Source organism: Rhipicephalus sanguineus, chromosome 7, assembly GCF_013339695.2.
Source record: "Rhipicephalus sanguineus isolate Rsan-2018 chromosome 7, BIME_Rsan_1.4, whole genome shotgun sequence".
NCBI lineage: Eukaryota > Metazoa > Arthropoda > Arachnida > Ixodida > Ixodidae > Rhipicephalus > Rhipicephalus sanguineus.
This window is the reverse complement of record NC_051182.1, coordinates 112,995,860-113,021,334: the sequence shown is the minus strand read 5'-3', so window position 1 is coordinate 113,021,334 and position 25,475 is coordinate 112,995,860. Positions and strand designations below refer to the sequence as shown.

Genomic DNA, 25,475 nt, shown 5'->3' with positions numbered 1-25,475 from the left:
ACCGTCCCTGCCGGTCAAGCCCGAATACATCAAAACAAGACAAGAAGTGGGCGTGGCATTGCCCCCCTCTGAAAAAGCATCGTCCCGATGCTTGTGAAAGAACATAGAAGAGAGAAAAAAAAAACAAGTGCATACAAAAATAAATTACAATAACAAAGGAAGAAAAATAGAGTCCCCAGGTTCGCTAACGCGCAAAAAACGGCTTAAGGCGCACGACATGGACGACTTCAGGTCGTGCGCGGCGTCGCTGGGAGTTCGTAATGCCGTCCGGGATCACCTCGTAGTCAAGAGCGCCGAGGCGTCGAAGAACCTTGTATGGCCCGAAGTATCGCCGAAGGAGTTTTTCGCTAAGCCCACGTCGGCGTATCGGCGTCCAGACCCAAACACGGGTCGCCGGGCTGGTATTCCGCGAAGCGTCGTCGAAGATTGTAGCGACGGCTGTCGGTGTGCTGCTGGGTCTTGATGCGCAGGCGGGCGAGCTGTCGAGCTTCTTCGGCACGTTGTAAGTAAGCGGTGGCATCGAGGTTTTCTTCGTCGGTGACGTTGGGTAGCATGGCGTCGAGCGTCGTCGCCGGGCTCCTTCCGTAGACCAACTTGTACGGAGTCATCTGCGTCGTTTCTTGGACGGCCGTGTTGTATGCGAAGGTCACATACGGAAGGATGGCATCCCACGTCTTGTGTTCGACGTCGACATACATGGCCAACATGTCGGCGATGGTCTTGTTTAGCCGCTCGGTCAGGCCATTTGTCTGTGGGTGGTACGCTGTGGTCCGGCGGTGGCTTGTTTGGCTGTATCTCAGTATTGCCTGAGTTAGGTCAGCAGTAAACGCCGTACCTCTGTCGGTGATGAGAAACTTCTGGGGCGCCATGACGCAGGACGATGTTCTCAACGAAGAACTTCGCTACCTCGGCGGCACTGCCTCTAGGCAGGGCCCTCGTCTCGGCGTAGCGGGTGAGGTAGTCTGTAGCTACGACGATCCATTTGTTTCCGGTATTGGACGTCGGGAACGGACCCAGTAAGTCCATCCCGATTTGCTGGAACGGCCGTCGAGGTGGCTCGATAGGCTGCAGAAGTCCGGCTGGCCTAGTGGGCGGTGTCTTGCGTCGCTGACAGTCCCGGCACGGTCTTCACGTAACGAGTGACGTCGGCGGAAAGGCGCGGCCAGTAGTACTTCTCCTGTATTCTTGCTAGCGTGCGAGAAACACCCAGGTGTCCAGCCGTCGGGTCGTCGTGCAGAGCCTGGAGGACCTCTGGCCGCAATGTCGAGGGTACCACGAGAAGGCTATCGGCTCGAAGCGGTGAGAAGTTCTTCTTTAGGAGAACACCGTTGCGCAAGAAAAATGACGCCAGTCCCCGCGTGAATACCTTCGGAACAACGGTGGTCCTGCCCTCGAGGTATTCCACAAGGCCCCTGAGTTCTGGATCCGTTCGCTGTCGTTCGGAGAAGTCGTCGGCACTTATGATTCCCAAGAAGGAGTCGTCCTCCTTGTCGTCCTGCGGCGGTGGGTCGACGGGGGGCGCGAGACAGGCAGTCAGCGTCGGAGTGTTTCCTTCCGGACTTGTAAACGACGGTAATGTCGAATTCTTGAAGTCGTAGGCTCCACCGTGCGAGGCGACCTGAGGGGTCCTTCAAGTTAGCTAGCCAACACAATGCGTGGTGGTCGCTCACAACTTTGAAGGGCCTGCCATAAAGGTAGGGGCGAAACTTGGATGCAGCCCAGATGATCGCTAGGCACTCCTTTTCTGTTGTGGAATAGTTCGTTTCTGCCTTTGATAGCGACCGGCTAGCATAACTGATGACCCTTTCCTGCCCGTCAGTCTTCTGCACAAAGACGGCACCGGCGGCTCCCTGGGTGGCTGCATCACGATCGCCGTAGGGGGCACTGCGTCAGTCATCGTCTCGGCGGTTGATGTGACGGTCTTCGGCTGCCTGGCGTTTTCGGGAAGGAGCCCGTACTCTGGCTGTAGTCCCTTCTGCCGGCGGCTGGTTCGAGGATTCGGGTTGTCCTTAGAGTCGTCTTCTTCGCGGCTTGGGCTTGGGTCTGCGCTCCGCGGTGGCGTCCGGATCATGAAGCAGCACCTCCACCAGATGTCACGTGGTCGTGACGTCGATGAAGGCAGCAGTCGGCGTTTGCAGGATGAAACTGTTTATTTGGCCGAACTTGTGGCCGGAAAATGAGAACTAGAACTACAGCAATACACGCTGTACAAATATAGCGGCGAACAGGGCGTCGTCCGTCGATCAACTGACAAGCGGTCAATCGCGTCGGCTTTTATACAGGCGGTATCGAACTTTCCAGCAATATCGCTGGTGGCGGCGTTATCTCTAGACAAAGCTGGAACGTTCGCGTGCGGGGCGCAATCTTAACAGAACGATCTACTATAGACGTGAAGCTTCTCGAACAATGCTTCGCGGACAGCGTCGAGCGTTGATAACCGTCCCTGCCGGTCAAGCCCGAATACATCAAAACAAGACAAGAAGTGGGCGTGGCAATATAAGGCATATGAGCAAAAATAACTAACGTTACTGTACGCAGGACTATGGAATGCAAGTACTTATTATCTTATTTACTTCTGATTTAAGGTGGAATAGGCATGTACAGGAGATAAGTAGAAAGGCAGCACGGAAATTAGGCTTCCTACGTCGAAATTTTGGACAATTACCCAGTAATTTTAAAGAACGGCTGTATTTCACTCACGTACGTTCCGTACTTGAGTACGCGTGTATCAGCTGGAATCGGCATACTGGTCAGTTAGTCGACTTACTAGAAAAGATATCATAGTTAGGGCTATTCTATTAGTTTTGGAGAATTGGGACAAATACGTCAGTATCCCTGAAAGCAAGCGCGCACTTCATTGGCAGGACTTGAAGAATAGAAGAAAGGGCGTCAGACTGAAATTTTGTCACAGTGTTTATCATTCTAAAACATGCATAGACAGAAACAAATATATTACATGCCCATCATACATTCCGCGTAGAAGGGAACATGCCTTGAAAGTTTAGGAATATCCGTTTTAATGTGAAACTTTGCGTTTTTCATTCTTTTCTAGGACCACGAGTGAGTGGAATGCTCTTTTGTCAGATATTGCAGCAATGCAATTTAATGACGACTTTTACCGCGCATTTTGTGTAGAAATGAATAACAGTTGATCTAGTGATGCATATGCCCTCCCTACTGTGTTGCCTGCAAACGGCGATGCAGGTACTGAATTATTAAATAAACAAATAAGTAGATAAATACATTGTGACTGTACAGGGCGTTTCATCTAACTTGCGCCTAGTATTACAAAAACAAACACATTCGCCACGCATGTAGAATTGCCCCAGTATTGTTCTGAACCATATGCTGCACGTCAGTATGTCCGTTCTAAGCCACCAAGGCAGACCATTAACAGGGATTGTTTAATTAACGTTTTCATTTGTAACTCTAGCGCAAGATCTTCAATGTAAAAGTTGTAGCGCTTGTTATGAAACGTCGGAATATTTCATTCATGCTAAGATGACTGCCAATCTTATAAGCTGGGTAGTTAACGAAGATAGCTCAATTAAAGTTTAAAATAGTGACTCGAACGAAAAACATTCGTTAGAAAAGTTCTCACGTTTGTTCTGCATCGTCGGATTATTTCATCTATGCTAAGGTAGTTGCCCTGTTTCGCGTTTTTCAGCTTTTCTTTAGAGTGCGCGAAATTAAAATGTATACTTCGCGAAAGTTAGCTGGAACACCCTGTATACACCTGTCCCGTTTGTGATTGCGTCAAAATACACCAATGGCACCCCGAGTGTCAGCTGAGTAGTTACGGCGCTACACTGCTAAGCACTACGGACGTAGGATCAAATCCTGTCCATTTAGGCAGCATTAACAAGGCACGGAGAGTAAGAACATCCGTGCACAGCGCCTTGAGTGCAGGTTAAAAGAAGAAAGAAACCGCAGGGTGCTGCAAATTTTCTCTGACGTCTGAGACTATGGTGTGCCTTATGATAATTCCCTTTTTTGGCATTAAAATATCCAAAAAGGTAATTCTTGGGCATCAATTGCGTTTCCAATGGTCAGCATTTTCACTACAATTTCACTTCGTTTGTATGTTTGTTTGGTTAGTTGTTTGGCTGTCTGTCTGGGTTTGTTTGTGTGTTGGCATTTTTTTTTAAGTCTCAAGAAATCGCACGCCTGATATGAGAGGCCGCGGATATGGAGTGGATAGATTTTATTGAACGATATTTACACGTTGCCTCTTCATTTCTTGTTTTAAAAACACTGTTTAACGCTGTTCAGGCACAATAGGACAAGATCATGTTTGACGACATTCCATGAGTATGCACTCGGACATTCATCACAGAACGCAATGGTTCGTTGGCACTGGAAACTGTACACGCCATTCGGTATATAAATAACTGAAAAAAAAAATGCACACCACTTCGGCCGTCTGTGTACGTCAGTCGGGTCATGCTTGCACCAGTATCACGGCTCTCTGTGCTCGAAAATAAAAGGTTTTCTGAAAATTCTTGTGTGAACAGCCAAGAATCATTGATAAATGGTCACTGCTTGGCATTGTTTGACAAATCAAGATTCCATGCCGTGAAGCTCGGCAAAACAGTGACGATATAAAGGAGACACGGCCACAGAGTCGACACATTGCAATATTTAGGACCGAATTACTGGTCAGCACTTAATCGGGATAGTAAGTTGGTCCAATCGATGCTTATGCTGCACGTCCAATAAGAAATTAACACATCTGGGCAGCAAGTCAGAAAGAAAAAAGGAAAACAAGAGGGAGAAGGTAGGGCCATTAGCTGGAAACATGTCCGTTTGGCTACCCTACGCTGAAGGAATGGGAAAGGGGAGTAGAAAAATAAGAGAGTGGCAGAAAGGGCAATAAAGGAATTCAGGATGATCACCTGACCTGAGGGGTTGGATGCATGGCCGTCAGCGCAGGCGTAGGCCTGTGTCCTAAACTTCATTCAGGAGTCAGGATAACACTTGTTTTGTATCATGTATGCCGTAGGGCATAATCCTCCAAGTAAAAAGGCAGAAATAATAGAAGAGGAGCATTTTGTTTTTCCTTCAGGCGTGTGTTAACCTGGTGGTCTGATGATAAGGGATCAATTATTTAAAAAATTTCCAAAAGTCTTTTGCATAAACATTCTTCTTCTTAATACGGCTGTGTAACTATGCGAAACTTTCAACACACGGTTGTACTCTCTTAGCGCTTTTACCCTGTACGTATTGCGGAGCTCACAAAAAAAATGCCGCTTCTTTGGGGAAAGCCTTCGTTGTGATCGATCTCTAAGAAACACTTCCTGACGAAGATATATTTGCCTTTTTCCTTTCACAACACAGAGAAAAAAAAGGCTACCCGGGCTTTGTTTCCGCAGCAAAGGTGCTTTCAATAATGATGATCTGTTACACTGAGGGTTCAAAACTTATGAATGCTTCTTCGTGTAATGAATCACCCGAAATCCAAAAATCTGTGTGCGCCAGGTACTATGTGACTAAGATATTTTTTTTCAGTCATCATCGCCTCTGTTTACACGCCTGCCTTCTTTTGTTTCGTGAACGTAAAGCCAGAGTGGAGCAGCAGTATGGCGTGATTGTTGTTTCCTCACACTATTTCTCTGGCCATTGATTTTTTGACATGCAGCCCCATTATCCTATGTACGAACAACTGAGCTCGCGTTGTTTGTCATTTGAATGCACAGAAGCATTAAGGTATGCTGTGTCAAAACAAAAGGGAGGAGCCATTGAATCATCGGCTACTTTAGCCCTTAGTGGAACCGCGAATGGTTGCTTGCAAAAATCTGAAGCCTGTAATATAAGTATCTTTAAATGGGAGGCGAGTGTTTTTTCACTGCAAAGCCTAAGTTGGATTGTACCTCTCCGCTTAGTCAAAACCACCTCGCCATTGCCTTTTCTACATCTAGGGGTATACGCACAGCCAGGATTCAAAAGTAGTGCAGCCTGTGATCTTTTGTCCACCACTGTACAGCCACATTTATATTTCTTCCAGGGGTTGTCTCCGCGTTATTCGACCCCCTGCGAAATATCTACTCGTATTCTGTACCATATTCATAGTTATATACAATAAATTGCACATTATCGCTCTCAATTTTGTTGGCGCAGAATTTCAACAGTGAAAAGTTCTGTTCAGAGCGAATTGGTCATCTTGCAACAGGGGCAGAATGGACAGTTTGTTCGTGGCACCTAGAAGAGCACGAAATATGGCCACGAGTGCACCGATAAACAGAGAACACCAGACTTAGCCTTTGAAGTTTTCTTTGTGACTAAGCTTAGAAGTTCTATGAGTGTACGTCATTGTGAGCTGTCCCGGTAAAGATAACAGTGATCCCATAGTCATCGTTGCCCTTAAATCTCTTTTATTCCTCCGCAGCACTTCTTCGGAGCCAGATAACCTTGGAAGAATAAACGAGTTAGAAACACTACACGGTGAACGAAAAAAAAAGGTAGGAGCAGACACCATACTCTTTCGTGAATTAATATTCTCGTATTGAGTAGCGCGTTATGTCACTTTCCTTCCACCTGACAAGAACTTTCCACCTGTCTACTTCTACAGAACTGCTTCACTGGTCTTCTGAGCTTGCTAGATATCTTAGTCTTGGTCGTATGCCTGAATTCGAACAGTACTTTCAATACGGCAATGCGGTGGTATGTCGTCTGAGCCTCCCAAGAAGAATATGCGAAATATGAACTTCGATGGATTTAACTCAGGAAGAAAAGGAGTTACTACCGCAGTGCTTTCACAAAAATTTTCAATAAAAATTAACATCGGTCACCGAAGCTGCAAGAACCGAACCTCGTGCAAGCATTCCCTGGGGTAAAAATGTATGCAACTAGCCATGAAGCAATATTGTACAAGCGCGTACACACACGTACACACATAAAAATCGACGGAAGTGTGGAACTCAACAACATCAACAACAGCTTTGCACAGCACAACGGTGAAAGGTACAGTGAAAGATTTGAAAGCTGGCCGATTGGCCACGGCTGCAATACGGCGTTTGTGTACAAGAGCGCGTCACATAGATAGCATTGAAATTGCACAGAAACAAAAACACAGCCGCAGCAACAATAAATGCGCAGCGCAGGCACGAACAGTACATTCCTTCTCCAACTTTCTCGCTCAAGAACGGGCAAAACTTGGCGAGTCGCAAAACGTTGTGCAGTTCATAGCCACTGAGGTTATGGGTTCGCATTTCAGAATTCGTTGGCAGCTAGGTGATCGCTGGCTTTAGGACTTCATTAGATGATCATTGCAGTAAGAGCACACACATTTCTTGCAACTATGTGTAGCTGATCACGTCGCTTTAAGAATACTTCAGTTATTCGTTTGGACTCGCAGAAATCGTGACAAAATCTTGTGAATATGGACGAATTGAAAACATATTTTTCATGTTTGTACCAGGATGGACGTAAGCTGATCAAGCTTTTCGTAGAGGGTGTGTTTCGATCAGCACATCTGCCACGTTTGCAAACGAATAGACATGTGCAAGCCTCGGTTGTTTAGGCACAATCAGGAAATTTCTGTGATTACTTGATAGCTACACTTATGTTGTTTTTGATGTATTTCATTGCCACATCAACGATCAGGCAAACACACTGGAACGAATATATTTTCAGTATCTAGTGCACGAGGAACCAGACATACCATGTTTGCTCGGCAAATAGAGGAGATTCTATATAATTGGAATGATGTTTGAGATATTTATGCCAATCGACGTACTGTACATATAAGAAAAATGGAAAATACATGGCTTCTTAGTAGATAGTTAGCACTTAAGGTCAGTTTAGTGACAGAGCTCTGAGTTCGTTCAGAAGCCAAGAAGAATGACCGAAGCTCTTTAAAAACTTCTTTGCCCATTCTTGTTAGACACGACACTTCTTTGAAAAGTCGTCACCTTGATAAAGCGTCATAAAGCATCGCACCATATAAAGCATCGTGAATTTACTATGCGAAACACGCATGGGCGCATAGACATTTTTGTCTCAGTTCGCCAGCAGGCGGAACTTGTACTGTCTAAACTTCAACGTCTCAGTTGCGGCACTCGATGAACTGGTGCCTACTGTAGGGGCGATCTTCCAATAGTTCTTCGAAAAGTGGCTGAATAATATCGCAAATTTGCTGATCCAAAGAATGTAAAGCGAACACCATAAGCTTTAGCGTGTGTGTTCGCTAGAAAATTGGTGTGGCCACACGAAATAACATCCAGCATCTTCCATTACTGCGAAAAGCTTCCAGTAGTTTCGATATTTTTTTAGTGGAATTCGTGGTCTATATTTTGTTTTCATTAAAGTGCGTTCACTACTTCGAGGCCAGAAGAACTCGTGCAAAAACATATCTTGAGTAGTCCAACACGAGCTATATCTTCCAAAAAAACTTCATTTCACACAAGTGAAACATGTGCTCGTCAAGGACGATAGGAACATCTAAACAATACCAGCGCATAACCACATTTTATGTCCTTGAAGTGGATACCTGCTGCACGCTCGTGGTTTTGCCTGTCACTCTGTAATATTGTCCCAGGTCACTGTAAGCAAACTGCACAGTGCCGACTAGCCCCGCAACAAAACTGGCGTGACATGTAGGCGCGTAACTGTTGCGTGTATGTACACTTTATCATTTCGCCGCGTGCGCAATGGGTTAGTAATGTGTAGTTGCTATTTCACGGGTGTCGACACCTTCATATATTTTACTGTCGTGTTCGGTGCCCATTAAGGCTCGCTTATCCTTACAGAAGTGGCCGTAGGTTCTACCCTTCAAGACACTTTCTGGCATGTTTGGCCGTTCACGCATTCGCGGGTGCAGTACGAAACCGGAAAGTAATACTGCCGTCAACACTGTCATAGCTAACGTGGCTAAAGCTTATAACCTAGCGTAGTGACAACACTTTACTGCAAGCTAGCTTTTCGCCGCTATACAAGCGCGTAAGAAGTGTTGAGCAGTAGATGCTTTTTGGCAAAGCGTTCCGACTGTGCGTGTCTTCCTGGAAGATCAGTGAGTGGACGTTAGCAGATGCACACCGCATCGTGTCGCATCCGCATGCGCAGTGGCAAGCAGTTGAGAATAGATGTATGTTACGTCTGAAACCCAAGAGATGTGAAGTGTGGATAAAATGCCGCTGAGGAAGAAGGATAAACCCTGTGTATAAAGGTGACAGACACGATTCGCCGCTCCTCACCCTTCACATTTCTCCGAAAAAATGTTGCCGTTGTCGTAGCAGCAGTAATAAAATGCTTTTTTCGCTAGCCAATTAAATTACCTGCTTCTGACTAAACAAAATAAGGCCAGCATTTGGGCGTTTATTCCCAACAACCATCAGTTAACAGAGTTCATTCAATAATCTTCGAAAGCTCTTCTATAGAAAAAGTAGCTCTTTCCGTATCTAACATCTTCAGCGAAGTGTTGCTAGCGCGGCCATACACTTGCTTGCGTAGCGAATCCTCGGTGCACTCATACCAGCTCCTAGCTAGCCTTTAAGGTGACTGTATGTTACATCGCAGAAAGCAGAGCATGTATTCGCGTATTGTATAGCGTCTGCAAAGAAGACCCAGAAAGCATCTGTACAATCTAGCTAACCGATGAGGTGTTTTTCAAAGTACAAAATTTTTGTTTTCGAAAACTTTTTACATGAAAATCTCTCGTGAAGCCAGAATCTTTACAAAGAAACTCGGCAAAAAGTGCCTCTGCCTAGCGACTTGGTCGTTACGTTAAAATCATACGAGAGCACCATTCCGTGTTGAGACAAAATGAAAATGCGTGAAATATACAGACAATTCACTGGACAACCTCATGAACTTTAACACTACACTGTTCCTTATTGACAAAAATAAGCAGTCAGGTCTACCTCCCGTAGTTGTCAACAGACAACTATTCCGCAATCTTGACAACTCCCATCTATTAGAAACGCGAGTAGTGTTTTCGTCGCCTTTACCATTTCTTTAAATCTTTTAAGCACGACCTCACAGAAGTGAATATTCTTTGTTTCTCCGCGCGTGGTGTTGATGCTTCTTAGGCAAGAAAGTCGGTATAAGCGACTGTGGCATTCCACTGAACCACACACATTATGAAGTTGCTTGTCAGTAACACGATTATGTTCTGTTCTGTTCTGTTCTGTTCTAACTGGCTTGCTGAAGAGAAGGTGAGGTTTATATGATCTCGGCTACTTCATCTCTATAAGTCCTGATGCGAAAAAAAGGTGGTTATCCAAAATAAAAATTAGACAATCATTTAGCAATCTGATACAAATTAAAAAAAAACTAGCATGGCACTATGCAGTTCGCTTGCTGGAGGTCACATTGCAATAGAACTTTACACGCACGCGTTTCTAGGATTCGTTTGAACATAAGGACCTTAGCCGAAACAACCGAACCCGTGTTCAAGAACTGGCTGTTTCATCATTGCAAACAGTTATGGGTCAACACTGTGACGGGACGTTTCTCTCGCAACTGGTAGAGTCTATTTGCAGCTCAACAGCTAGAGATCCCGTGACCTGGGCAGCGACCTTACGTATAAAGTCGTACCACCGCCATAAAACTTGAATGAAAGGGAAAGTTCTGTCAGGCCTTGCATAAGTAAGATATTTTGCCAGTGGCAGTGGATGGGCCGTGTCAGTGGAGGGATCGGTAACCTACAGCGTGACGCTTCGTGCTTCTCGCTGTTTCGCCAGTATCACTACTGCCAGAACCAGAGTCGACAGGGTCTCCTCTCGCAACCTGACAGAACGTGTTAAGGCGGGGTGAGACTTCTTAAGGTCAAAAAATTCGATTTGAAGATATTCCAATCAACTCATAGAGGATTTCTTCATCTATCAGAAAAGTTACCGCACTTGGGTACTCGCCGTTTCAAAAATAATGTTTTGCTCTCTTCCTTGGACTAGTTGAACGGAAATGGGGGTCTACCTCTACGAGGTCTCTGCGATTTTCTATAAACAACATTTTTGTAGGTTTGTGGGCCTTTCTTCTGGGAACTATAAAGAATAAGCAAACTAAAATTCTCACAACCATTAACTTGTGGCATTTACATATGTGGTACTAGAATAAATAGCCTAGAAGCGTTCGCTTTTTTCAGTATTACAAAAACCATTCAAAGTGGCAATTTCCGTACATCGATAAGTGTAAAAACATAACAATGTAGTTTTTCCTTTGCGCTCCATATTGTCGTACCACTTCTGTAAAACGCCGGTTGCTACCTCTGTACAAAATTGATATGCTCTACATATGGTACATCCTAACACAAATGTACATGTGTAGAAAATTTTTAAAACTAAAATAAAAAAACACTAAATACAATTTAAAACTAATCTTCAGCTCTAAGGCAACCTGCGGCTATCTTTCAAATTCCTTACAAATTTTAAAGCGATAGCTGTTATTACCAATGCGGTAAAACCAAATTGTGCACCTCATTTTCAAATTTTCAGCCCACCTTGAAGTGTCCGTTCCATCTCCACCGATTGATGGATTGACTGAAGTGACTTTAATGAGTTCCTGCGGGAGACGCCCTAAGTCACCGATGTCCACAATTTTAACGCCCAAATGTCTTCAATGATAAGGGTACACTGCTCCTGCTTGCTGTGTGACAGTGATGCCTGAATATTTCACGTAACACGCATATTGACAAAGATCTTCATGTACCTGGCACATTTCGCATTGTATGCGGGCCTCCTTGGATTGTCCAATATCTCCAATTATTCTTTAAAGCCTCCCTCATTATAACACAGATCGTCAGCAGTTGCTGAAGGTGCAAACGTACCAGTCAATAAGGAAGCGCTCGAATGCAAGAAAACTGCATTGGAATTGCAATAAAATCTTTGAAGTGTGCACGTGTTTCAAACGTAACGTTTGATTACCGCGCACTACCACATATAATATGCCAGCAAGTTCGTGATTTCGCGCTTCTTTCCTGAGCCTTCCTGATGAATACAGTAGACTGCTTGCCTGCGACAACCAATTGAAATTCTATGCATTCGTACAATCGTTTCGCGACATCCTCAGCGAACATAATTAAACAATGCGCGTAAAAAATTGTGCGCATGCTTGTAATAATAACAAGAGCTCCATTTCAACTGTTGTAAGGGGAAATGCGCCGCCTCTTGTTCACCTTGTGGGCCAACTACCCTGCACATATATTCACCCTGGAAGAACACATCCGTGCGACGAGAATTGTATATATATATATATATATATATATATATATATATATATATATATATATATATATATATATATATATATATATATATATATATATATATATATATATATGTGTGTGTGTTAGTTTCATCAGAATGAAGAGATGGCATTACGCTGCATCTGACACTGTTCAAAGTGCTATCTCAGCGCTCGGGATCCTAACGAAGCACTCTAATTCTCGCGTTATATTCACGGAGCGTGTATAGATGCCTTCCCTGATTAAGTTCACTACCATGCTGCACAGGCTCAGCCAGAAGGTAGACTCATAAAGTTATGAGAAAGCCTCGGAGCATTCAGTAAAACAGTGAAGTCATGTGATTTGTTTTTTTGGTGATATCAAAAAGCACTTCATCTTACACTATTGGAAAGTGACTCCACTAACTGTCTTCAGAAATGAAAATTTAATTAGGGCAAGCAAAATTTAGTCCGTCATGGTTAAGGACATTTCACCTGCACTGACAAAATTACCATGCCAGCAAGACGTTTGGTTATTCACCGGTCATTTCGTAAACATAATAATAATATCTGGGGTTTAACGTCCCAAAACCAAGATATGATTATGAGAGACGCCATTTCGTAAACATCCTGCGCCAGCAGATTATGTGGCCAGTTCAACATTGAAATGACTTTCGCGGAGGTCGCCGCAAGCAGACACGTCTAATCATACCTCTGCTGAGAGACATTCACCCCCGTTACTCATTGACCGCTAAATCCTTGCTAGTTCCGCATTACTTCCGTTTTCTCTCAGCCAAATCGTCGTGTATTCGCGCCAAGGCGCTTCGCATTGCATTTTACATATGTACATAGCTCCCAACAACACCGTCGTTTTGCGTCAATGAATATGCCGGAAGGGGTCCAGCTGTTTCGGTGCGCCGAACCCCTGTCAAGCCATCGTATAAAAGAAGCTCTGCTGGCCACATTAATTTCCCGGCACACGCGCACATCGCATCCTAACTGTCGCATGATGGGAAACTGCACACCAGCTTCATTCTTTACTGCTGCATCTCATACACAGTCGCAGTTACTTTCGAACCACGGGATAACCAAGTGGCCGATCCAGGACACCCCACTGTTCTCTGATGTTAGCCAGATGACTGTTGGTAGGTGGTGTAAAAAGGAGAAACACATCACCACCTAGGCGTTACGTCACGAGGGCTCACTTTGATCTTGTATTTCACCAACAAGCCCACGGGTCAAGCTGAAGAAACATGACAGAACCTTGTGGCCGATCCAAGGTACCACGTGCACTCTCCGATATCCACCAGATGACCACCCGTTGGTACGTGGTTTAGCGATGAGCACCGCATCGCCATCAGAGCCTTGTGTCACTCGTAGTAAGCATTCCTCACGCGCACTTTGATCTTTGATCCACGTCCACATGGAGGTAACGCGCACGGATAAAGCTCAAGAAACCAGCCAGGCATGCGCCCGCCACGCTGCTCCCGGACTTGACGACACGGTTCACAACGAATACGGAGCACTGCCTTATCCACGCTCGCAGGTCGTCACCATCTGCTGACGCATCCTTTCAGGCGAAGACTTTCTGTTTCACAATGACCCCTACCTGCCAGTAGGTCAAGGACATCTGTGTGGGCACGGTTCACCACAAGACACCGTCGTGGGGGACATCGTTGCTGTTGATGGTCACCATCCACCAGAACACATCGTCGTTGGCGAATCAACCGCTATGAAAGGTCACGGTCCTCCACAGGATGTCGTCATCCATGACATCGTTGGCCTTGAAGATCACCGCCAACCAGAAAACGTCGTCGTTAGCGAGTTAACCGCCATCAGAGGTCACGGTTCCCCAGAAGACGTCGTCGCCGGTGAACTGGCCGGTAACGCATCTAGGCCCAGCGGTGACGTGTGCGCCCGTGTCTCGGTTGGAGCTCACGGCAATTGGTCCACACTGCCCGCAGCGCGGTGAACCGGCGTAACGCGCGGGCGGCGCTCAGAAGCGGCCGTCAGCCACCGGCGCACTCCGTTCGGATATGAGTCCTTGCGTCTCGGCCGCGTGCAAGCTGTGTGCCGGACTGCTTCCGCTGTTGCTGTTGTTCGGATGCGGCAGCGCCCTGTGCGCGTCCATCATCGGGCTGGTTCTCGTCTCGGCTGCAGCCGTTGCGCCGGCCGCGGACTCCTGAGCCTCCCGGCGCACCTGCTCCATGGTCTCCTCGGGCACGCTCTTGACTGCTGGCGCCACGTAGAGGGACTCGCGGGACGACATCAGTCTCGCCCGGCGCACGATGGTGTGGTGATGTTCCGGAGTGATGAATACCTGCGCATGTTAAAATAATTCAGCGTTCACGTTCCGTCGTAGGCCCAAAATTATTACGCGAGTGAGCATCGCATTTGCTTTTCAAGAACTAGCTGCTCCTAAATACGGAAATAGGCCTGCCTTGTGACTATGAGAGTAGTTTCCTACCTAAGACATTTCCACCATACAGCACACATCTCTTTAAGTAAACATCTATCTATCTATCTATCTATCTATCTATCTATCTATCTATCTATCTATCTATCTATCTATCTATCTATCTATCTATCTATCTATCTATCTATCTATCTATCTATCTATCTATCTATCTATCTATCTATCTATCTATCTATCTTATCTATCAACAATTTCTAAAAATAATCTAACCAATGTCTTTTATACGGCACCCTAATTGAGTACCCTTGGCAGCTTTCACACCTGCAGCCTGCAGTGCCTGGTGTGGGCCCGTATTCCCAAAAACGTCTTACGATAATTTTTTTCGTAATAGAATACATTAGGTAATTACGATGCGCGACACATCACTAGTTACGCCGGCTGACCAATAGGAAAACGCACTTACGAAAGAAAAGTTTTTGTGCATTTGGCGCTGAACCTTTCTCGTTTCTCCCTCTCATCCCTCATCTGATAGAGCAATGTGGTTGAGGTGTTCTCAGCCGATAGGCATTTGGTGTGCGCAATTCATCCTCCCTCCTCTCCAACTCCAGCTACAATCGCTACTACACCAAGCCTGAAAATTGCCCGTCGGTGTCGGCGGCGTCAGGCGCCGTCAGAGTTAACGTACGAGTGATGAGAAAAATCACTACCTGATGATGTCACCACATGACGTCGTTATAACGCCTCAGATAGGGAAAATTTGTGACATCATTATGAGGTCAGTATGACGTCATGTCACATGAAGACGTCATCAGATGACATCGTCGCTTGGTCGAACGGGGTCTGATCACAAAGGCAGTGCAAAACCAAGTGAAGTGCAGAAAGCTTGCAATGCCTCCGATCTTGGAGGCAGTACAAAACCACGTTAAGTACAGGAAGCTTCTGGAGGGGGAGTGGGGAAGGATCAATACATCGACTAAGAAGAAAAAGAAGCTCAACCACATTTGTCCCTGGGATGTTAGGTTCATAATCTTAAATACTGATAGCGCGGGATTCGACACCCGACAGGGAAAGCACCGTGAGAAAAAAGAGAACATGACTTTGACCTTTCAGTCGTCTTAGGCTATTGCATAAGAGAACCTGTCAGTTTTTCCTAAAACTCATCAGTAAACCTTTACAGTCCCAAAGATTTGAGCAGAATAGCATCTGACAGGCACAAACCTTGACGAGGCACAGCAGTGCGCCGACTGCGATGAAGAGGAGTCCGACGGTGCGCGTGTGCGTCATTCGTCCCCCGACGCCGATGAAGAGCAGGATGAGTCCGGCCACCAGGAGCAAGGTGGCCAGGTAGATGAGCACGCGTGCTCGCTGCTCCTGGATGGTGCCCCCTCTCTGCCGCCACCGGCGCGCCGCCGGCCCGTTGGGCATCGAGCTTAAGGTCGACAGGCTGTCGGGCCGGTGTGGCAGCGAGGCGACGCTACCCTGGCGAGAGCCCAGGCCCCGGCCGCTCTTGCTGCGCCGCCGCTCGCGGCGCACGGCCACCGCTGGCATTGCAGAGATCATCCTGAATGCGAGCCTGCTACCTCGGCGCTAGCGTTGCTACACTCGTATCTGCGATAGAGAAAAGAGGACAGGGAAGCGTTAGCGTTGTTTAAAGAATCTACAGCACAGCCGATATAAGCCTTTCCTTTTTAGTTGTGTCAGCGTTCACATCAACTTCTTTCCACACAGCATAGTATGATATGTACATGCATGGTGCAAGGCCTTCGATACCTGCACACGTGGTCATATTTAAAGAAAGAAGAAACTAATAGCCCCGCTTTAACTCGTGTATGTAACGATCGAGTGTGACTGCACAGAAACTTTGCGCAGCTTTGACAAGACTCGCTTCATGAGTCAAACGCTGTGACAATTCGTGTACAAGGATTTTCTTTGATAAGATACCATTATAAGGTATTTCGGTGTCTTCATCGCACAGTGATGGCGCAAGAAAGCACTAGGCGCAATGCGTGCTGGCTGTCGCGTTCTATTGCTGTGTACATGTGCTTTCACATTGCAGTTAACAATAATTGAAAAGGACGTTTACGCTCCAACACAGCTTACTTAACTCTCCTGCGCTAGATAATAGATCCTATTTTTTACATATATCCGCCCGAAGGCCCGACCCAGTACTTATGGCCAGTCGTAAAGTGCAGCGCGACATCTCGCAATCCGCCCGTCCTGGCCACCTGCCATACCCCGAAGCAGCTGCGATAGAGCCAGGCCACATTGTCCTTTACACTGGACCGCTTCTGTATGGCCATCTCCTTGCGCACGCGGGTGGTCACTTTGCGGCTCCATTAGCGAGAGAAGCGACCCTCAAGCAGCCGCCCGCAAATCGGGTCACGGCGGCGCCATCGATTTTACCACGCCTGCCATTCTTTGAGCTCCCGTTAATATCTTTTCTGGGTTGCTGCGAGGTGGCACTGCCATCGAATCCACAAAACACTGTGGGGTTGAGGGAGCCTGTGATTACGGGCGAAAAAAAACAAAGCAAGGACAGTGCATCTACAGGGACAGTCGTTTATGCCGCAGACATGTACGCCGAGAACGCCGTTTATAGACGGTCTGGTAGTGCCAGCCTGGCTCACACACGCGGACCGGCGGCTGGAACTGTCGAAAATCGATTCCGTCGTTAAACTTTAACGCGTTGGCGCGAGTCAAAGAAAGCACCTGACGGGCACGACCGCTGCTCGTCGAACGTCGCTCGTCGTACAGTATTCACGTTTGTAACAATTGCGGAGCTTGATGAATTCTCGAACGAGTTCACAAAAATGTCTTGCAGTCAATCAATGCGACAGCAGTTAACCATAGAGCAATATTAGTAGTCTAGACAGAAAACTGCAAAGCATCGAGATGACGTGGACTGTGCGATCGTTGAGCAAGTTCTTAGCAACCTTTACTGCTTCGCCACTGGTCTTCTGGCGATTCCCACCGGTCTACCATCAAATAAGTACACATAATGCTCTTGTAATAGCAATTATGAGTTTACTCCCAGCAAACATTCACTTCCGACGTCGACGTCGGTGTTGTGGTTCGCGTTGTTCTAAGTGTTTCGAGGTATAATCGTCCACCGCGGGCGGTAGGGTGTGTAATCGAGAGAATGCATGCCAGAGAGTCTACGGTCTCAAATTATGCAGGAGAGAGGACACTGCGAGCAGTAACAGGCAGAGTTCGGCGCCGGCTAGTGCGAGCGTGTTAGAAGATGATAGCATGTGAAGCGTATGTTCCAGTGAGCATTGGTCTCCCATAAGCTCTTGTCATTGCCATAGGGTGCTACCGCCGAATGGACTAGTCTCCTCGTCATTTTTTTTTTCTGTCTTTTCTTTCACTCCCCTTCCCTATGACGCTGCGCAGTGCTCCCTTATTTGTGACAGAAGTAAGCGCCATTTTTCCCTCATTCACTATATACTGCTGTCCCTAGCCAGCCATAACTGGGGCCCCCGAGGCGTTGCTCCACGCAGCGAATGTCGTAAAAGGCGGCGAGCTCACCCTATCTTACACGTAATCTGCGTCGTTTCCGAAGGTTCAGCGAGCCAGAATGGCTGGTTGCTTCCTCGGCGCTGTGCCCGCGGACGTGCCAGAGGATCTTCGCGCACCTAGTGTTGCAGTTTATGTTAGGCCAGAGGTGGAAGACAAGGCGATGCGTTTGTTCACTTCTATTTACTCTTCGTATCATGATAGCGATGTGAAAGCCACTGTTCGCTGAGAATGAGCAAGATGCGTTCGCGTTTTCGTTTGCACGTTAGTCCAATTCTCAGGCAAAGTTTACTACGGTATATTGGGCCAATAAATCAACAAAAACCTTTGTATAGCTGTTATGCATTGTTGCAGTGTAGGTATAAGTGATCCACCTGTTGAGCGATACCGTGACTTTATCCCAGCATTCCTGCTACGGAAAGTTCGGGGTGTGATGCATCCACAGCCTAGAACACCATACGTAGGTTATATCGGGCGGGTACTCTCCGCCTGATCAAGTAGTAAAGCTCACTCGACAATATTTCAGCGTCTGCACAAAAGTTGAAGTAGTTTCCACAGAAACGCGACAAATTGTCTAGGTAATCTGTCAACCTGCAGTAAACTAGAAGAATGTATTAGCGCAATAGCGTTATAGAGAACTCATTTCGCAGAAATTCCGGCGTCGGCGTGGCTAGTTGTGACCGAAAAATTAGCGTTGTCCGCGAGCGGAGATTCAAGATAGATGCAAGTAAACAAAATGAAAAGACCCTCGGTTTGAGCGGGAATCGAACCGAGGACCTCTGCCTCGCAAGCAGCTGTTCTCGCACAGAGCCACGCCCGCGCTCGAAATTACGTCGAAAAAAAAAACACTATATGAATGTGATGAAGTGCGAGGAGTGTCATTAACACGTGTAACGTTGCGTAGCAGAAGCGTGGATCACATCAGGCGTTATAACATGTGAATTGCGCAACAAGTGGTTGTTTTGAAGGGTCATCAACTACGAAGCTCACAGGCATAATTAATTGTCATTATCGACAACAGCACCAACAACGCGTGCAGCTCCGCAGGTGCGCGTGAGGCCTTACGGTTACGTAGTGGGCACCTCGCCAGCTCGCAAAAGGAAGAATTATGTCGTAGTGAGCACTTCGCAACTGTGCTTGCAGCGGGCATTCTGAGGTAGTTTGAAAGGGCCATTTCGCGGGCGCACAGACGTTTATTTCATTTTGGCATGGTTTCAGTGTCCAGGGAGAAGCTAAGCCAGGCTAGGGATCCAAAAGGCGATGCGAATAAGGTGCGATTACGCTATCACGTTGTTTTCTTGAAGGCGAAGCTCAACAGTCCTCCAAGTTTTGTTTTGTCTGCTAAATCATGGACTTACTACAAACTGCGCGTAACTTCGTTTGCGCAGACTTCGTTCCAATACTCAGCATTACCCTTAAGAATGTGTATGATGACACAGACAATATACAACGACAAAGAATTGGTTGTAATATGCAGGAAAACTTTCAGCCAGTATAGTGAAGGGCACTGTGCATGCATATCTGTACAGTGGGCATTCATGCTCGAGAAATGTGCACACAGAGAAGGTGTTTCTGAGTTAACGTTGTCATTACTCGCCGCGTCATCCTGGTTTTCAGAGTTCCTTTAAAAAACTAATCATGCATATACAAAACGTCTAGGCAGTTTATGGGCTATTGCCGTAGGCTCATACTGTATAAACAAAATAACTTCAGTGCTGGTTGGAATATTTTACCTAAAGTAGTTTTCAGCGTGATAGGCCGGCGTTCTTCTGGATTAAGCCTTTGTGACCTTTGCACGACAAAGCGAATAGTGGCCGTAACATTGTGTCGCCGGCAATAACAGCACCATTCGTGTATTCTTTTTTGTTGGATCTTTTTTTTATTTTGTAGTGCAAAAAATACAGCAGTCGTAAAAAGGCGTAGGCAGAGCGCTCTCTCCATGTCGTTTAATTGCCTCGGAGTATTTTATGGGCTAAAAGGCGTATGGAATACTGACTTGAACAAACCCACATTCTTTTCCTTCTCTCTGAATTTTCTCGTTACGACGAATGTCTAAGGAAGCGACGTGCAAAACGACAGTCAGCCTCACATATAAGGAAAATAAATTCTTATTTTAGAAGAGAAAAATATTCTAAAGACTTTTTTGATTTAGTGCGCATCCAGTGACACAGTAGACAAAATATAGATCTTGGAATATCTTAAAATTTCAACTATGCAAGTCGTTCGTCTTTCTCAGCAACTTATTACTGCACAAAAAAATTAAATGACTCGTATTTATTCAACGTCTTTGGCCATCGAAACGCCATGTATCAGCAATATCCCATTTCGTTAAAATCAAAGCAATGAGGCTCAGGTTTGTCTGGGCTAAAAATCGTTTAAAACTGCAATTTCCCCCAAAAAATTGAGTCACGTTTGATATCAGGCAACAATTACATAAGCTCATCGATGTATAACATGCAAGTGGTAAGTTTTAGGAAACCGCCCATTTCGAGGAAACAATAAACGAACTGCCAGTCGTGTAATGCAGCTTCCTAACTCGCGATGTGTCTCAGCTTAAGACTATATTGCAGCTATGGTACAACGTTATCGCACTGACCTAACGCGACCCTACCGAGTTTACAATGGTGATCCCTAGTGTTAGTTTTCCAGGTCAACACACAACACCACGAAATTCCAGGAGCGTGTTAAATAAAAAAAACAATATCAATAATGCAAGTCGGTAAAGCCTCCCGGCACGCGCGTTCATGTTACATAAAGCCTTACTGCTCTGTTAAATGTCCCTGAATGTTTGCATAAAAACTCAGTGCGCTATCTCGTTCGTTCGAACCATTCTCTCTCTACTCAAGGCAGTAGAATTCGTAAAGAAGTGCATTTTTCCTTATGTTTATCGTTCATATGGTTGCTGACTTGCAGGCTTCTTTATTTATTTATTTTCTTTGTTTCTCTGTTTCCTTGCTGTTTGCCCGTTTAGTTGCTTATTTTGTTCACAAGATATACGAGCTTCTCACGCCATCGTATTGTGAAATTGCTCCACGAGCCTCATCATAAAAGGGGCTTTCGCCTTCGCAAAAAAACATATCACTATTTCTGGCTGCTTGCCAATGCTGAAAATAGCGGGGCCAGACGAAAGAGCCACATCGTTTCTAGAGCCGTAATGTGAACGGCGCGAAGTGCAAGTGCCTTCACACTACATTGCTGCATCTAATTACGCCCCTCTCCAATATTATCCGGGTAAGCATTTCTTCAAGTTCGTACAATAAGTGCTCACGTATTCTGACGCGAATCAACTGGGTGAACGTAAGCTTTGTAGCCTGGTATCTTCAACAATGTACGAATGCCGCTATCTCGACAATGCCACTCGCCAATTAAGTACTGTGTTGATCAGATGGATAACCTTTTCTGAGTGCTGCGTTGTTGGAAACGACATGGCAAAGGTTGCTCGTGACAACGCTAGCTGTATTCATGCACAGCACCAAACGAAGTAATCGAAAATATTGTCATGAGCTGAACTAGTTGCACAGTACTTAGTTTAGGTCCACGTTAAAGAACCCATAGGATGGCCGAAATCAATCCAGAGTCGCCTAGTTAAGCATTCCCCACAAACAAATATCAAGGTTGACGCGCGTAAAACTCTAGCAATTGTTGTACTAGTTCCACATCTGATGCCACCCCCCTCCTCCGTCCCCTTCCCCCGCCTTTCTCCTGTCAGATCAGTTGAAATCCTTAAACCTATTGCACATTCTTATTTGGAAAATCAAGAGAACCTACTTTAAGGCACGCTCACGCAACACTACATCATATGCAAACATTTCTTAATGTGATTACTTTCTTTGTGCCTATTACTGTATTTAGAGATCTTCAGCAGTTTAAAGTTCGTTCATTTTGCGTCACATTGTATAACACGTGATGCTGTCTTGAATGTTTGGTCACTTGTATTGCAACGTTATTGTCAGTCATAATCGTGATGTAATACTTGTTATATGCCATGTATACCGTATATGGTGCTCGGGTGCTCTCAAGTGAGTTCGTTTTCACTTTTTGTGCGACGATGGCCCCACTGTTACGATGCATATAAACAGAACTGGAACTTGAACTTGAACTACATGGGTAATAGTATAACGATGTAGAATATGCTAATTTAATATCAATTTCAGCATGTCCGGATAGCCATCTTTTCACATCTAAATGAAGATAATATGAGCCCTGGGCCTCTGTTTACAACCGTCTAACACTAGAATCGTTTTAGAGGGAATCTTGGCCGATGACAATTCTAGACATGTCATTATAACAAAATTACAAACAAAAATCTGCGAATAAATTGAAATAATTTCTTACTCTAATTCTAAACCTGGTTGAATTAGCTGCCTTTCTACACCCCTTTCTACATCTCTGCCTTTCTTTTATCCTCATCCTGCTCTCTTTCTCTCTCTCTCTCTCTCTCTAGGCAAATTTTAAAGAGAGAGGTAAGGCCTAGCTTTAAGCCAGGTCATCATATTATAGAACGCTAAATTTCACAGCAAATGTTCTAGTGAAGTAGTGTGAGTTGATCGAACCTTTACTTTGACACTACACGACTGCCTTGGCAAAAGCTGCGTCAAAGAAATAAACAATCCTATCAATTTTTATTGCTCCTTGTGAGTGGATTATTCGCCCGCTGTAGAAACTCGCCCAGAACAGCAACACTTGACTACACCAAACAACGGCTCGTAAACGAGCCAAGCGTTCTCGCCAATTCGTAAACCGCCCTGATATCAGCGACGCGTTCCACTTACGCGTTAAGTGAGGCGTATACACATCGGTTATCGGCCCTCTTGAGGATTGACGCAAACACACTAACCTAGAGCAATCTAACCTTTCACGTCCGGGTGAGGGTAACTTGGCACCAGCGGAGGTTTAGTGCGGGGATTACTGTTTACGCCACATTTTCGTTGAGTGAGCCTGTCTTTTCAAAAGCTCTGCCGTAAGCCAGCCCCTTTCGGGACCAATATCGACGCTAAAGCGGCAAACGCAAGGCAGTACCCAACTGTGGCATTCTAGGAGATGCGATTATTGCTGAACGTGCGTAAAGCCAAGTGTGTTTGGACTTGCTTGTTTCCTGGCACCGCATTCAGTGGCTTGCGAAATTTCCTGCTTAGGCTTACCAACCGTGACACTACCAACTGCTGTGTATATTGAAACTCGAAAACAGTGCTAAGACGTTGCTGCTTCAAAAGTTCATTAGGCAATCTTTGTTAACTGTTGAGCTTTACAGATTGGCATAGATGGGATGACGTGCGAGGTATAGCTCTGTACAATACTACGCCGATTCGACACACGTGGCACTCATGTTTGTTTTTATAGGAGTTGGTGCAAGTTAGCTCAAAACGTTCAGTGACCTAGAATATATTTACTCGCAAATGGTGCACTTACTTGACGCACAGAACACGAAAGTTGTGACGTATTCTCTGCATGAGCGCAACTAATCCTAGAGATTACAAGTGCAGGGCGAAAGTTAGAAAAGCTGTTCACACTTTATTTCGTTTTACAGCATTTATCGAACCGTTTAACTAAGCTTAAAGGGGTCATGAACCAGCCTTCGGGCTTGGTGAGAAAAGACATCCTGCGGATAGCAGTGTCTCAGCCAAATCTTGCAGAGGTGCGCCGCAAGGAGAGCTTACAAACGGATTGCCATGTTGCCGTTTTCTCAGACGCCCTCTTTTCACGCAGAGGCCCGTGCTCTCTCACATCGCCCCGCCACGGTGGTCTAGTGGTTATGGCGCTCGACTGCTGACCCGAAGGTCGCGGGATCGAATCCCGGCCGCGGCGGCTGCATTTTCGATGGAGGCGAAAATGTTTGAGGCCCGTGTACTTAGATTTAGGTGCACGTTAAAGAACCCCAGGTGGTCGAAATTTCCGGAGCCATCCACTACGGCGTCTCTCATAATCATATCGTGGTTTTGGGACGTTAAACCACAGATATTAGTATTATTATTAGTGCTCACTCACATCGGAGCTCTCTGCGCGCGCTGTTTGACGTCGAACAGCGGGCAGCATACTATTGGCCAATCGCTGAGGTAAGTCAAGTGCGGCGTTACGATAAGATGCGCTTCTTGCCACGGGCTGCCGCCACGGACCAGCGCAGCTCTCCATACTCTGTCAACATTACACAGTGAGCCACACTCGCGCACAAAAATAACCACGGGAGAGAGCGATCGCGTTTCGTCAAGCGCGCTAAGTCATGGCGCGTGCTGACGCAACTTCTTTCCCCCTTGCCACCCGTACCTGCTTAACTTCCAGCGCGCTCGTCGGGACGAGGGAAAAGAGAAAGCGCGTGTACCGCGCGTCAAAAACTCCTGTAACTACTCTCGTTCATGACGGATTCAAGACATTTTTGCGGTAAACGATTTGTGACGCAATAAACTACGATACTGAGGTGTTTTGATTATTACTTGCAAAAGTGGTTCACGGCCCCTTAAAGTGTACACTCCCTTCAGTTGAAACGCACTCCAACACGTGCGCTGAATCTTCATTCATTCATTCATTCATTCATTCATTCATTCATTCATTCATTCATTCATTCATTCATTGTCTTTATTTTCCAGAATAAAACGAAAACATTACATTCTGGATGGTCTCCTGGGCTAAAAGTTGTAATGAAACAGCTTGACTAGGGCCCAGAAGACCAATTACATGGCAACAGTGACAGGTGAAAATATTTGCACCAAATGTACAAGATATATCACACATGGTACAAAAAAAAACGCCAGGCCTGCGCGGAAAGCGCAGCACAGTCACAGCGAAAGCTGGAAGAGCGGCATTTCTAGAGCTCGTTATAAACTCTCCTGTGGCTACTAATACAGGTACATTAGCAACGTACCCACTACGCCACAAAGCGTAATTTTTGGGAAGTGGGAAGCACCCAGCACGACATTATTCGTTGTTCTGCGGAGAAGCGAGGTACCATATGTAAGCGATTATGTGCAGTTTGTTGATGCGGCGGTTAATGACGATGAATAAATATGGTTGCGCCCTTTGTAATGGGTTGGAAGCTTTAAACGACCCACTAATTACATAATGCATATTGTGTGACGCCCGGTCGTTATTTAACTGTCCCACCATGCTTTATAACACCACTTTAACCGGAGAAAACGTTACGAGCGAGAGAGAGAGAGAATTGACTTTATTGAGACCCTGAGGAAATGGATCATGGGAGCCTTATGGGCTTCCTTGGCAACCAACAGAAGTGCACTTGCGAGGAACCCACTACGCTATAAATCATTGTAATTTTTGAGAAGTAGGGCAGTAGGCACTGTGCCATTTTTCGTCATTCTACAGACAGGCGTGGTACCTGCTAAACGCATGTAAGGCATTATGCGCACTTTGTTGATGCTGTGCGTGATGACGATGA

The 25,475-nt window shown here is 45.9% G+C and overlaps 1 protein-coding gene across 1 annotated transcript; it reads right to left on the bottom strand.

Moving 5' to 3' along the window:
- Positions 1–12,861: 12,861 nt before the first annotated feature.
- LOC119398941 (uncharacterized) lies at positions 12,862–16,169 on the bottom strand. Its single transcript, XM_037665757.2, has 2 exons — positions 15,791–16,169; positions 12,862–14,476 (listed from the first exon to the last, which is right to left on the bottom strand). Exons 1-2 carry the CDS (start codon positions 16,130–16,132, stop codon positions 14,153–14,155), a joined length of 666 nt encoding a protein of 221 aa, XP_037521685.1. The 5' UTR covers positions 16,133–16,169; the 3' UTR covers positions 12,862–14,152.
- Between the last annotated feature and the right edge of the window lie 9,306 nt (positions 16,170–25,475).